Genomic DNA, 15,959 nt, shown 5'->3' with positions numbered 1-15,959 from the left:
TTCCTCAACATCAATGAAGCAAAGATGGAGCCAGAAATTTTATATAGAAGATCCGAAGTATTAAAATTTTATTATATTCTTATTTTAAATTATTAATAATTAAATTATTTATTTAGATGTCTATATATTATATAAGCATGGATTCATCTACAGAAGCGTCATGCTCCACCAAAATGTTATTAGTAAATTTTGATGAGTAGTGTTGAAGATATGAAGAAAAGAGAGGAAACTGAGTTGGGCAGGTTCTTGTGACGTTTCTATGCTTATGTTCAACGTGATTGAATTAGATTTTGCTTGTACAAGTAAAACTCTCTATGGGACCAGGGTCCTTCAGCGAGTAAGAATCTAAAAGAGGACTCCAAATCTGAATAAAGTGCTTTAAAAAAATACTAGTGAACAAGTAGGTCCAGTTTATGAGATCATATTATAGCTTTCATGTGAAAGAATGATTAATCATCTTTTACGGTGTGGATCGTTGGATGGCGATTTGGATAGCTCTCAAAGCACTTTGAACTCCTCAAATCATCGTCCGCATAAATCTTGAAGTAACCACCATACAATCAATGGTAGATGTATATAAAAAAGATATTTATATTTCACAATAATAATTAATAAGAATACATTTATGTTTCTACTTCACGAATATGATATTTTTTGGATATTTCTGATAATATCAAGCGTTATTTCTATCTTGACATTTGTAATTTTCGGAGTTTTAGCACCGGTTAGTGAAGGACCAGAGATATCATTCTTTAATGCGAAAGATACAACCCATCTCCAACTTATAGAAGCGGATCATCTCATGAGGGTATTTCCTCCGGCCACAAAAATGGCGGTTTGTTTTTGTCATGGTAGCTCTTCTCATTATTTTCCTAATTTCATTACACATTGTTGTGGCTAGCTGCCTGTCCATCCATCTGCTTGCCTTTCTTGCAACATAAGCATTAAAGTTTATACTTTTCATGTAAAATAAATTAGGAACTACCGCATTTCACTTGTTCAAGTCGTTAGGCTTCTTTTGGGGATTCAATTAGGAGTTGTATTCACCGTAATTAGTAGATAAAAACCTCGATATTGCAAGAGTTTAAAATTTTAAATGTCCTGGTTTCTTGTGTGCAACTTAGGATGAATCGAGACTGTAGGCATGCATTAATTCATCGATTAGGACTACAATACTTCTATAGAGTTATTATATGATACTGATCACTCTCCCGACTACCAATTGGAACAAACTCTTCTTTTGAAGAATTTCTTCACTTTCTCATTTCAGTTTGTGCTGCTGTCCAGGAACGCCTCATCTTATTTTGATATGTCTTCTTATAGCAGCATAGTCTATATATTATCACACCTAAACAGATGGCCCAAGCCGGACATGCAACAAACAGCTGCACATCCCTAAGATTTAACCCTACAAGATATGCAAGGCCTACCTTCCCAACCATAAATGTTCATATCAATTCAAACTCACACAGTGACAATAAAAGCAATCCTTTAATATATTATTCAATAAAAATAATTCATAAAGCTTGATAAGAATGAATACCATAAGGTCTAAATCAATATTTATTCAAAGATAAAACTAAGCAAATGGCATCTAAAGCCCTATATTCCTCACTGCTTAGTCCCAAGCCCCACGTGCTCTTTTGAATCTGAAAAAATAAAAAAGGAGTGAGCTTTATAGGCTCAATAAGTTATCATAACCTCCAGTTCAATTAAATATTTTGTATGAAAAGAAATAAATTTACAGATTATATGATTTTCTATAAAAATATTTCGATCCATACAAAAAATATATCATATTAATCAATATAGATTCTAAATATGTATTTAGTCAAAATAAATTTTTAAAGCAATCAAAGGTCGACCATCTACTTTCACTCTTCTAGTCTCTCTAACTATGATCATGAGTGGCCTGTGACTAGCCCTGAAAGAGAGTAGATTCTGACTTCAGTATGCCATCTATCAATCATATGCTAGTAACCATCCTATTGGAGGCTCGAAAGAAAAATTAGCTCTGATATTATATTAAAAAGCATACTCCTATTAGTATGTGCCAGCGATCAGTCCCATTTGGTAAAGTACAAAAGAAAACGAACATCTTGGTGTTTGTCAAGCATAATATTCAACTTGAGATGAGACAATAAAAAAGATAAGAAAAGATGGAGATATATGATCTGATATACTTATCAGGTATGAAATTGGATGACGAGTGGATAATTGAATAAGAAAAGTCATGCTTACCGGATGATGTGTCTTGGTTAGATGTAAATGAATATTTTGATGTTAATGAAAGACCTAACAACAGAAAAAGGAAGAGAGTTATGCAAATTATTTCTTAATTTTTTTAATTTTTAATTTTAAGATACATATTGAAAAAAATAATAAATGAATAGATGCTATAAAAGTTTAGATTGATCCTTCTTAGATTGTTTAGGCAAATGTTCAAATGATTTCATGCTTAAATAGAGAAATAGACCGGAAATAGTATTAAGACCCTTTGATCAGATCGAAGAGGTAAATATCTCACCAGTGATTTTTTGACATATTTGAAAGAAAATAAATTTTTTTCACAGTGAACCCCTTCTGGAATACCAGGACATAACGGGGTGTCCGAGAAGAGGAATAGAACCTTGTGAGATATGGTCCGATCTATGATGGGCTTTGTGAGTCACCCCTTCTCTTTGCCGTGGGATCCATCTTGGGTTGCGAAGGTTATTCGATCGGAGTTCATCCCATTTTTCTACATCGTCTGGTGTGCATGCGAAGTAGAAGGTTTGTATTTCCAGACCTCCGCGAAAGTTTGTTTCAGATTTTTAAAGATTTGATCTAACTCCTGATTATAACACATCGTTAGTCAGCATGCACCAACGATCGCTCCATTGGTGGTTCAAAAAGAGACTATATCTTGAATCCATATGATCATAGTAGGACCAAAGAGCAGTAGAACTAATACATAATATATATTTTAATATAATAAAATACAATTCATATCCAAATAAATCATGTACATTCGGTCCAATATTTCACGGATTGTTTTCTTGTAGAGCACATAAAATACTTAATTTAAACAATATATCATAGAAATAGATAAATTTTTAAATCAGATTACGTACATAATAAAAACATACTAGGAGTAAAGGTAACTCAAATTTCATACTAGAATTTCGTAAAACTTCACCAATTAAAAATTTACAAAAATCTAAATTAATTAAATACTTTATTAGACTTTTAAATAGTAGTATATAATTTGATTTATCTCATAAGAGGTTTTAGTCTGGACCACCAAATCCAACCTAATATCCACGAGTCTCAACCAATTCTTGGATTTAACAATTATCTAATATAAATGTTTAGAGTTCATGATTATCTAAATATAAAGGATTTGGCCGTAATCATGCTGCCTCGTTATTCAGATCCGAGTTTCCATCCAACAGAATTCAAAATTGTAGATTAGATATAATTCATCAATCAAAGAAAAAAGAAATGAGAAAATTACTCTCGATTCAGCCAATCAATAGGAATAAAAAGGAAAGAGAGACAATTAGTCTGGGTTAAACCAAAAGCCGAATTGATGATCGAAGTATCTAGTGCACAAGTTAGAGGAGAGAGAATGACGAGAATTTATAGAAAATAATAAATAAAGAAACTAGGAAGAAAATTAGAAGAGGAGCATGAAAATGAGAGGAAGGAGAGAGACGTATAAGAGGAGAGAAGACGGAGAAGAGAGAGGGTTGGTGGCCATGATGGCATGGCAGGCAGGGCCACGGGTCCCCAGCAGCAAGCAGTCGCAGCAGCCACCACGCACAGAGAAAAGCAGAGGAGGGAAAAGGAAAAAAGGGCAATGCCACCTAACTACCCTGTTACCAGTATTCTCAGCCAAAGGGTGGCACGGGCATGGAGGGCTCATCGGCGAGTATGCCGAAAGTAATAGTTTCTGGAGACATTTACGGCAACAACACCCAAAACAAGAGAAAAAAAAAAAAAAAGACAAAATCGGGATTTTAAGAGGGGAAAAATCGACCGAAGGAGGGGTGTTTAAATTGAATGGATTTTGAGATGCTAACCTCAGCCTAACGTCAGTTTTGTTTGCTGATTGCAACAACAACCACGAGCCATTGCCACCGGCCCACAATGCTCGCACCAGCTACCGTTGCGTTGCCTCATCCTAAAGGCGGAGACCGTGATCCCAATTCTCCTATTCCCATTGTGATTGGGCTGGAGTCGGGTGGGCTTGCTGACTTTGGTCCAGGTGGGCCTAAGTTGGCCCATTTTCACACAGTCTCCGCTTGTTAAATATGATAACTTACATACCAAGCATAAACCAAACCAAAGCATATCTTAATTTCTATTTCCTCTTCACCAGATTTTTGATTTGGCGAACTCCAGCAAATTAACACTAAGCTGAATAATGAGGGTGCCGGTCTTGATTAGCTTAACAATCTAGGTATAATTAATTTGGCAATTACTTGAGAGGCATAGAGATTGATATTCTGGAAGATATTTCTTTGATGTACTTCGCGACGCTAGAAGAGAAATACGTTGGTAGGATTGAAAAACCTTAGCTGGTTTCCAAATACTCAATGAATTTTTTTTTTCCTCAAGTCTGACAATGCTATGGGCATCATACTTGCTGCTTCTAGATACAAGTAGTTATGATCATCTCTTTTCTTTGGAATCAGGTATGATCATCCTTAATTAATATAAAAGCACACTAGCAGATCCATTTTATTATAAGCATGATAAGTGTCTGAATTAGTATATTTATTATTGTTAGATAGAAACACCGCTTTTTGATGTCTTGAAGACTCATTAACATGATGTTGTAGTTACAAAAGTTCTCGCAATCAAATAGTCATATAATTTTGTATTGTCTCTGCACCAATCATCCACTCATCTATCATAATACAGGGGTCATTGTCAATTATTGCTGCATAAATTGGGCCATTGGTTATCTGCTCTTTGTTGTGATCATTTTATTTTTTACGAACTTTTACTCTTTTGGAATCTTGTTGTCCATGTCATGTGGCTCCCAAGCTTTGGAAAACTGTGTTTCAGTTTTGGATGAAATTAAACTTTGGCAAGTTCTGCTTTTTTTCATGGCTTGGACTCCAGTTTCTGCAGTTTCAATTGAAAGTTATAGTAAATTTTAAAAGGAAACCGCCGAATTAGGGGTAAAGTTAAAAAATAAAGAAAAACAAATTTAAGTTCAAGATAGGTTAGACATGATTTTAAGGTTGCATGCCTAGAACAATCAAATATTAAGTTCTTATTTGATGGCAATCTAACATCGGACAACCTAAGTACCTATGAGATTCGGGTTCCAGGAAATCCAAAGTTAAGTCAAAAATTTACTTAAAAAATCACAGAATCTAAACTTAATCTAAATAAATGATCTTTAAATTTAGCAAAACAAAGAAATGAAAAAAATGGGCATAAAGAAAAAAAAAGAAGAAGCACATATTTGCATTTCGTTTGCCCCACAAGGAAACAGTGTTCACGATTTGAACAGGATTTGACCAGACCTTTTTTCATCATGTGGTTTCTTTATATCCAAAACTAATGTACAATTAAGTATAGCTGAGTCCTAAGATGATGCACAGCAGAATGGAGTTTGACCTGCTACAACTCGGTCATAATAAACAAGAAAACAAGCAACTGTTCAACCGCATGCAGCAACCCACCTGCACAAATGATGGGCATGCATTATCTCCAGAACTGCTTTGACTTATCACGATCTTTGTCATTCCCACTTAAGCTGACCATACAATGCAGAATGTTTGGCTTGTGCCGAAGAATGCGAAGATGACTTGGATGCAAACTTCTAGTAAAGGTATCACTGATCTGATCCATTGAAGAGATGAACGTGATATCAAATTGTTTGCAAGCCACTTTTTCTCAAACGAAATTATAATCAATTTCTATCGATGATCTGATCCATTTAAAAGATGAACTTGATATCAAATTGTTTGCAAGCAACTTTTTCTTGAACAAAATTATAACCAATTTCTATGTGTTTGGTGCTGTAATCGAAGATTGGATTCAGACGCAAGGCAATGGGAGGGATTTTGTCGCACCATGTCACAGAGGTGGTTCATCGAGGAAGATGGAGCTTGCAAAAGGAACAAAGCCAATATAAAATGGCCCACTTGATTTACTGAGAAGGCAATATCGAGCAAATGCTTCAACAATCCTATGGTGGCAGCTATGGTGTCCAAGTGGCGGTGAGGCTTGAGTGGCTCTCACACCAAAAACAATCTTTACAATTTGAAAGCGATTTGGCCGCATCTTTTCGTGTGGTTTGTGTAATGTCTTTATATGCGAAGGCAATGTACAGTACAGTAGAGTGACCGTTGGACTTGATTCTGATTTAAACCAATCGGTTTATACTAATACTTATACATTTATTTTATTAATTTATTTAATTTGATCTGAATTTTCAGTTCAAAATAAAAATTTTATATATTTTGTGGTGGGTATGATAAAGATAATTTCTATGAAGCTATATTTGAGATAATATTTATTTTAATATAATTAAAAATTTATATTTTTTTATAGTGAAATAAGGGTTGAAATTGGATCAAATACGGATTGAATACCAACATATCTATATCTGTATTTATTTTATCTGATAAATATAAATATGAATATTATTTGGATGCAAAAATTTATATTTATGATGTAAAAATTTATATTTATACTAATTTATAACCCATGTATGATGTAATTATTTTAAATAATATTTTATTTTATTTTATTTATTATATATATATTTTAAAAAATAATTAAAAAATTATTCAACAATCATGATTTTATGAATCTTCTTTTTAAATCCATCATTTCTTATTATTTTTATCTTTTATCATTTTTAAATATTTTCATTTCTCTTTTCTCTTCTCCAAAATCCTCTCCTTTCATATCTCCAGCTCTTTCAACGGCAATACCGACAATATTGTCCATCGATCAGCATTGCCGGTAAAGCAATAGCGTCTTTGAGATAGAGAGAAAGTGCATCAATATATAAAATTTGATCATAAAAATATCTCCGACAATCATATTTCAGTCTCTTGTAAAAAATGGCAGAGATGTCTTATGAGATTCTAATCAAAAATTAGTTGGTGAGCATATCTGGTGGCTCACAGAAGATCTCAATTTTAAAAATTATTTTTTTTCGTATTGAATTTTTCAAGGTCTAAAATTTAAAAAAATATATATATTTTAAAAAATTTAAAGTCCAAACCCAGCGACGCCGACGGCGACATGACCAACCGTAGCCGGTCTTCTCCTTGCAGAGACGGGTGCGGTACTGGTCCTGATGGAGCCAAAAAAAAAGATATTAAAATTGAAGTGTAGAGAAACATCTGATTCCATATCAAAAATATGAGAAGAAGGTGACATTTTTTCAAAGGAAAACAGGTGAAAACTTCCGTTGGACCACTCCAAAGGCAACAAAAGCATGAAAATTAGAACATTGGGAGGGAGGGAAAGAAGGAGGCACCTTCCATCCGAGAGAGCATAACCGGAAGGAATCGAGGAGGCTCCGGCAACAAATATTGCAGGTGTTGGTCAACCCCTTCCCAGGCCTCGGCTGCAGCCTCTCGTTAAGGAAGACGATCTTCGCCTTTTCTGCCGGGGAGGAGAGATGGGAAGCGGGAGGAAAGAAATAAAACCGGCACCAGGATATTTTTTCGACCAGGTGGGCTCCGACTATTTATACTCTCGTCGGTCAGTCGGAAGTAATTGGTGCACCCCTACCCCTGCTGTTCATTTCTAAACAGCGAACAGAAAAATACACGGAAGCTTAAAAAACTCCGGGAACCGATCCGATGTCCAACCACACACGGTGTGGGTGAGGAGAGGTGTCCTCGTGGCGAGCGGAAGGGAACCATCCACGAACTCGGCGAGACAGATGGCGCACTCCGCCTCTGCCCTGGTCAGCCTTGTCCCCGGCGAGAACACGATGGTCTAAGCTTCCACCGCTCCAAGCCTCCCACCCGATTGGACTCCTAGGGACGGGGACGGGGACGGGGACGGGGACGGGTGTTTGAGAGCGGGCGAACAGGGAAGCTTCGGCGAAGCGGGGTTATCGAGAGCGGGCGAACAGGCGAGGTTAGGCGTCCACGTGGCTCCCTACCCTTTTCCTAAAAACCCAAGTGTCAAACGGACGGAAGCCTCTCCGCTGGCAGGCCTCCGTTTTAATATATATATATACCAGCAACCGTGCTTCCCCTCCTCATCCTCCTTCGAGCTCTTATCCAGAATAATACAAAAAAAAAAAAAAAAAAATCAAAATAATTCAAAACCTAATTTTTTTTTTTTACCAAACTAATGCAAAAGAAAATAACACCATTTTGAATGACATTTTTTCCCCTTCCACGAAATCGAAAAAGAATAAATTTTTTTTTAATTTTAAACTAATAAATAAATTAAAATTTTAATTTTGATCGAAATTTAAAATATAAAGATTTGAATTTGTAATTCAAATAAAAAAAATATTTTTAAATTTTTTTTAATTTTTTTTAAAAAATATCTAAAAAAATCTTAAGAAATTTAAAAATAAAAAATATCATAGAAAATGAAAAAAAGAGAAAGAAATATGAAAGAAATAAAAATTTTAAATTTAATTGAAAAACATCATTTCAAATGCTTGTCAAAAAATATAAAAAATAAATTTAAAAAATAAAATATACCATTAAAAAATAAAAATTTTTAAAAAATCAAAAAAATAAGAATTATAATTTAAATTTTAAAAAAAATAAAATTTTAAAGATTAATTGAAATAAAAAAATTTGTAAATTGAACTTTAAAAAAAATAATTTTTATTGTAAAAAAATTATCTCAAAAAAGAAAAAAATATTGTAAAAAAATAAAAAATACCCTAAAAAAGAAAGAAAAGAAAAAAAATTTAAAATTTAAAATTTAAAATATTGTAAAAATTTAAAATTTTATTTTTTTTCAATTCTATTTTTTTCCTTTCTTTCTTTTTTAGGGTATTTTTTATTTTTTTATAATATTTTTTTCTTGTCTTGAGATAATTTTTTTACAATAATTTAAAAAAAAATTATTTTTTTTAAAGTTCAATTTACAAATTTTTTATTTCAATTAATCTTTAAAATTTAATTTTTTTAAAAATTTAAATTATAATTCTTATTTTTTTGATTTTTTAAAAATTTTTATTTTTAATGGTACATTTTATTTTTTAAATTTATTTTTATATTTTTTGACAAGCATTTGAAATGATGTTTTTCAATTAAATTTAAAATTTTTATTTCTTTCATATTTCTTTCTCTTTTTTCATTTTTTATGATATTTTTTATTTTTAAATTTCTTAAGATTTTTTTAGACATTTTTTAAAAAAAATTTGAAAAAAAAATCTAAAAATATTTTTTTTATTTGAATTACAAATTCAAATCTTTATATTTTAAATTTCAATCAAAATTAAAATTTTAATTTATTTATTAGTTTAAAATTAAAAAAAAAATTCCATTCTTTCCCGATTTTTTTCTTTCTTATTTTAGAATGGCGTTTTTAAGGCGTTCCCTTTTTTTTTTTGGGACGATGCCACCGTGGAAAGAAGGGTGACGTGGAAGGGGGAAAAAATGCCATTCAAAATGGCGTTTTCTCCTTTTACATTAGTTTGGTAAAAAAATTAGATTTTGAATTATTTTGATAATTAAAATTTTTTTTTGTATTATTCTGGAAAAGAGCTCCTCCTTCACACTAAAACGCTACTGCACACCAACAGCAATCATATCTCTTTTTTTTTTAAATTTTTTTTTATTTTTTTTATGATCATTTCAAAGGACTGTCAAATTCTCACAGCAACTCTTTGTCCATCCCTCTCTCCCTACATAATGTTCAAAATTAAAAGATGGAAGACAGACCCAAAAGAAAGCAGCAACCCTTCTATTTTGCTGACAAGGAATCAAATAAAATTTCTCATATAATGTTCTAAAAAAATTCAAAAACTATTAGATGCTATGCATATCAAATTGACGAGGACAATAAAAATTTATAATAAATAATAAATAAAATTAAAAAATAGTGTCACTACAAAACTGACAAAATTGACTTCACTATATTCTGCTGATTTTTTTTGACCTAATAAAACAGCAAAAAAATAATTATTTTTTTGAAGAATTGAAAACAATACAGCACAGCTCAAAATCAATGAAAAATTCACTGTTCTCTTATATTCCTTTTTGATTTCCAGTCCTTCTTGCTCCCTCGATCTCTCTCAACACCTATATATATCGGTCTGACAGAGAAGTATTGTCTTTTCTATCTATTCCGTCTATTCACCAATCTCATTCTAAAATCCTTCTGCATCTACTTAAACATGCACCCAAATATTTTTGCTTGCCAAATACTCTATCTTAATTAAGAGACTTCCTGTGCCGTCTCTTCCAAATCGATGTGGTTTTTTCCCCTCCTCTCTTGGTGCCTTCTATCTCCTACAAGGATCCGACATGGTATTGACATGGCTCCCATCAACACCAACAACAGCGACTTGGTCCTCTCCCCGAACATATAATGTCAACTCAAAGCATACCATGACAGGATCATTCTCGGATGACAGCAAATATTCTCCTCCTGCTCCAACAAATTCTTCCGTGCCGATCAAAGAAATTTTTTTTTTTACTTTTTCAAAACATGTTAACTTTTTTTTTTTACTTCCTCAAAAGAGAGCCCAGTACTCCTCCCAGATTTATGACATGCAGCAGGCTAAAATATCGATGTGCGTCGTGCTCTCGTGCTGGGAGAGGTCAGAGCTCTCCAATCATGTATTATATAAATATATTAGATATACTAGTTTTCTACCTACATGTTGCGTGCGGGTCCTAGATCATATTATTTATGTATAAATTATCATTATATATATTATATAGCACAAAGTATTTACAGTAATTTTAAAATAAAATTGTCCTGTTATTACAAAAATATTTGTAGCACATTATTCTTGATGGGCATCTAAGTGTAAAAGATTCAATTGCATAAGATACTAAGATAGCACAATCAGATAGACAAAAACAGTTTTTTTTTTTTTTTTTTAATGATTGGGATGGTTCTCCCAATCTCAATTCTGTAGCATTCTATCTGTTCAAACAGTAAACATATTCTAAATCAAGCAAACAAAAGTCATATATTCTTATTTAACAAACTGATAATGTATATGAAACATTTTCAATCTCAAAATACAATTGTTTTTTTTTTATTCCCTTTGCTTTAGCAATTTCATTCGTTATCATTATATACCAACTTTCTTTTCCCTTTCCTTGTGACTTGTGTCTCTGTATCCTTGTCAACCTCATTTAATTCATCATGTTGTCCTGAATCAGCCGTGGATTCCTCACTATTATAGTTCTTGAAGTTCTGAAGTATTCCTACGGTCTCTATGAATTCCCGTAACGTGATTCCAATATAATGAGGATGAAGGTAAGTATATACAAATAACAAATGTATATTATAGAAGGTGAGTACCTTATCCTTCTTGACATCAGTGATTAAAGTAGATTTTTCATCTTTCTATCATAAATTACAAATTCAATTAGCAAGTTTCCTATTCATTCTCAACAGTTGATTAGTTTAATGTTCGTCAGTACCTTTTGTTTTGGAGTGTTCACCATGATATCATTTTCCAATGGATTTTCTATATGTTTCTGGGCTTGTTCCTGAAAAATAGAAATTGGATTAGAATATGAAGTTTAATATGAAAATTAATAAGGATAAAAGTATAAGATCTTGATGAACACCTTCTGCAATTTCAGGGAGTTATATTTGGCTTCGAGAGAGTTATTTGGGGAAAAAGTCTTCACCACAGTATAATTCTGAAAACCTTCTTTTAAGTTGAAATCCGTGAGCTTAATTTGGAAAATGAGTTTGTTTCCATTTAATTTTAGCATCTTTGCTGGGCTCTATTGATAATATTTCGTCCATATAACATACAAGGCATTTGTTGTCCATAATGATAATCCCCATATTTTTTTATCAAACGTTTCTGACATAAAATCAAATGCCTTCGCAATCTTGCAAATTGACAATCAACCATTGTCTTCAATTTCAAATGTATACTTTATGACACTTAATATAGATTAAGCACAAATTCAAGAAAGCTGGAAAAGAATAATATCATCATCAAGAATATACAGCAGAATGGTCTTTGCAGAACAAAGGATATGGTTTCAAACCAAAGAAGAAAAGAGACAATGCAAGGGCAGCATTTTTATCATTTCATTTAGCACAAGATCCTAGTTGAAATAATTATAAATAGATCAAATTACAAAAGCAGGGTTTACAAAAATGAGAAGGATAGGATTATCTGACCTCTTGTATGTCCCACAAACTTTCTTAGCGATGACATTGTTTTTCTGATATCCCAACCCGTAAACAATGGTTGGAGCAACCAATTAACTTAAATTAAATACAACATAATGAAGAAACCAGATCAATACTTAAAATAATATCTGGTAGTGGTCTATGTTGAAAAGAAGGGCAATGTGTAGATTGGATATGAAGTGTAGAAAAATCACCTGGGACTGTGGCATATACGGGTTTGGCAATTGCTTGCCTTCCCAATCCTTCCAGCGTGGGCGAGATGTTAATCTCCAACCAGGCCAATCAAAAGCCACAACTGTGCAGGGCCCCTCCCCAAAATCCGTGTACCAAGACAACAGCAAGCTTCCCCCTATCCTTTATGCAGGTTCCCAGAGTAACAGAGCTAGATGAATATCCATCACTTTTGCTATCATCCAGACTCAGAGCGATCCTGTTGTTGGGTGGAAATATTAGGATTCCATTGTAATATATAGAGCATCTCCTCCAACCTGCATTTATGCTTTTGTCCATATAAATTCCTGGTGTCCATCCAAATACTTGGTGTCCATCAAAATTCCTGGTCTCTCTTTAAGTGGTGCTTTTAACATGCTTTTCATTTAAGATTCTTTCAATTTAAAACAATTTATTAAATATTTGTTCATCCAATTATTGGGCATCCATCCAAATTCCTGGTTTCTGTTTAAGTGGTGTTTTTAAGATGCTTTTAGTTCCATTCGGTAAGGAAAAAAAAAAAAGGGATATTAATTCAAATGATCCTATCACTCCATGGTGCACCGGCTATATGGAACCACAAGAAATAAAGACGCTAACATCAGCCTATTCAAAGTGATGTAGACAATGTCCGCTTCAGAAAACAAAGTCAGCCTTTAGCTCTACACGGAAAACTCCAGCGCTTCAGAAAGGTTTATTCACGAGACATAAGCAACTAATCAATCCCGTGATCAGCATATATGTATTTCAAAATAGAATCCATAATGCAATCATCTATAATGGAAAAAAACACCAGAAAAATAGGTTATCTAGTTTCCTTTTAGTATCAAATAGAGAAAATCTATCTATCAATTGTTTTTGTGAGCTTTAGGAACTTGTTGAGTTGCTGAATACCAATCCATAAAGTCAAAACCATCTCTTAACAAATTAATTTGCATATGAAGTAATATTTATGATATGAAACGACAATGAAAAAATAATTTAAAATCAAATAAACTGAAATTGCATAATTCTTTCAACTCTTCTTCTTACCGATCATATTGAAATTGAGCCCTGTGACTGCGGCAAGAGCGCAACTACCAATAATTGGTACAAGAGACAGATAAACCGGCAAAGGAAATGTCTCTCCCAGCAAAAACGTCGACACCAACATGCTGAAAGCTGGCTCTCCACTCTAATTATGTGAGTCAATGACACTACCACCTTCGACATGCTCACCGTCGCTGCCACATGCCCAATATAGTATGAGCCACTGCCACCTGATACAGAGAAAATGAATATCTAAAAATGCCAGCGTTACAAACCCCAAAATCCAACCAAAGATTCGATTTTTATTACCGGGAAGAGGGCTTTCCTGATTTTTATTACCGTCGCTTCTCTTTTTCCCATCGCCGGTGGCGGCGAGGGAACTCAGAGATGGGCGATGGCGGCTGCGTCAGGGTTGCCGTGGCCTCCTCAACACAGTCGCCCGACATGTCCCCCCTATCTCGCGTCTTCTCTGGCTCTTTCCGACTCCTGATCTCCTCTCCTTCCCGCCGCCATGCATCCCCCAGAACCCCTCCGACCACCATGCTCTCCTTCGCCACAGATCCCGGGACTCGGAGTGGTATTTCGCATCGCCGTTGGCGGCGGACGCTCTCAGAGATGCCTCATCTCCCGCTATTAGTGATGCCTTCCTCCAGACCCTCGATCTCCCCTTCGCTAACCGCCCCCTCAACACTGTCACCCAACACGTCTCCTACGGTCCCTAGCCTTCGCCGACAACGAGCCCCTCTAGCCCCCAGAAACCCTCCGATGCCCATGCTTTTCTTCGCCACAGATCTCCGATAAGAAACCAATTCGATCTCTGACCTCTCCTTCGCCACAGAACTGCACTCCATCTTCTCCACCACCACCGCCACAATCCACCGCCTCCGCCACCGGTGGCGTCGCCTTGCAAACCATGCTTCGAGAGAATGGGATAGAGGGTTAGGTTTTAGAGGAGAAGAAGATAGAGCAGCATGAAAAACTAAGAGCAGGGTTAACGTTTCGTTACGTGGCACATTGGAGGTTTGCGTTCATCCAGGTGGCACGAATACCTGATCAATTGAGGCTGACGTAATACCTGATCAATTGAAGCTGACGTGGATAGATTCATTTGATAATCCCATTTCTCTCACCTTCTGTTTATTTATATATATATGTATATATATATATATATATATATATATATTATATATATATATATATATATATATATATATATATATTTTAGTTCTTTCCCTCTTTGAAAATATCCATATTTCCCTCTTTGAAAATATCCATACTTATAATACATAACAACAAAACTAATTTAATCTAATCTAATATATATATATATATATATATATATATATATATATATATATATATATATATATATATATTTGAAAATATCCATACTTATAATACATAACAACAAAACTAATTTAATCTAATCTAATATATAAAATATCCATACTTATAATACATAACAACAAAACTAATTTAATCTAATCTTATATATATTTGAAAATATCCATACTTATAATACATAACAACAAAACTAATTTAATCTAATCTAATATATATATATATATATATTAGATTAGATTAAATTAGTTTTGTTGTTATGTATTATAAGTATGGATATTTTCAAAGAGGGAAAGAATCAAACCCTCTTCGAGGATCATCTCCTCTCCGACTCTGCTTAAGAGTCTATAAATAAATAAATATATTATAAATTTTTATAAAAATATAAAATAATCGATGGATTTGAAATTCAGATCACTTGATGTCCTAACCATTATCTCGATCAATGAGCCACAGTTTAAGATAGAATAAATTAGTAAAAATTCTTCATTAGAATTTAAAATTAAAAGTTGCTCGCCAATTGAGTTTCACTTAAAAGCAGCTTCTTAATTGATATAAATGACCAAATTACCCCTACAATTATAAATCAATACTAAAACAATATTATGATATTAAAAAATAGTACTGTCTTATTATAATATAATACTATTTTATTATAAAATAATACTGTCTTATTATGATGTAAGGATATTACAAAATAGTACTTTCTTATTATAATACAGTATTATTTTATTATAAAATAATACTGTCTTATTGTAATATAATACTATTATAAAACAGTATTATCTTATTATAAAACAGTACTATCATATTATAAAATAATATTATAATATTAAAAAATAATACTAAGTATTGCATTATGTATTATAAAATAATATTGTGATATTAAAAAATAATATTATTTTATTATAAATTAGTACTGTGTTATGGTAAAATAATACTATCTTATTGTATAATCATATAAGGATATAAGAATATAATGATTATTTTAATTAAAAATAAAAAAATATTTTTAATTTATGTTTGAAACGTGGAGTCACTTTTAA

At 33.0% G+C, this 15,959-nt stretch overlaps 1 protein-coding gene across 10 annotated transcripts; it reads right to left on the bottom strand.

The window, feature by feature from the left end:
• Positions 1–5,433: 5,433 nt before the first annotated feature.
• LOC105053435 (uncharacterized) lies at positions 5,434–14,567 on the bottom strand. 10 transcript variants are annotated; one of them, XR_012134754.1, is made up of 7 exons: positions 13,882–14,555; positions 13,576–13,802; positions 12,528–12,763; positions 12,322–12,408; positions 11,601–11,669; positions 7,238–7,309; positions 5,434–5,841 (listed from the first exon to the last, which is right to left on the bottom strand). XR_012134754.1 is itself a non-coding variant. In XM_073244243.1 (6 exons), the coding sequence occupies exons 3-6, from the start codon at positions 12,540–12,542 to the stop codon at positions 5,704–5,706; spliced, it is 294 nt and encodes a 97-aa protein (XP_073100344.1). In that variant the 5' UTR covers positions 12,543–12,763; positions 13,576–13,802; positions 13,882–14,558; the 3' UTR covers positions 5,434–5,703. The 10 variants fall into 10 exon arrangements, 3 of the variants coding, with proteins under 3 accessions (XP_073100344.1, XP_073100343.1, XP_073100342.1); XR_012134753.1 differs by having other exon boundaries at positions 12,322–12,365; positions 13,882–14,552; XR_012134750.1 differs by having other exon boundaries at positions 12,322–12,763.
• Positions 14,568–15,959: the final 1,392 nt, after the last annotated feature.

Source organism: Elaeis guineensis, chromosome 10, assembly GCF_000442705.2.
Source record: "Elaeis guineensis isolate ETL-2024a chromosome 10, EG11, whole genome shotgun sequence".
In the NCBI taxonomy this organism is placed as follows: Eukaryota; Viridiplantae; Streptophyta; class Magnoliopsida; order Arecales; family Arecaceae; genus Elaeis; species Elaeis guineensis.
Note: the sequence above shows the minus strand (reverse complement) of the source record. Positions and strands in the feature narration are given on the sequence as shown.

Coding starts and splice junctions, on each gene's coding strand:
- LOC105053435 (XM_073244242.1), bottom strand. Junction 11,524..11,600: donor TGAACACTCCAAAACAAAAG/GTACTGACGAAC, acceptor AATTTATGATAG/AAAGATGAAAAATCTACTTT.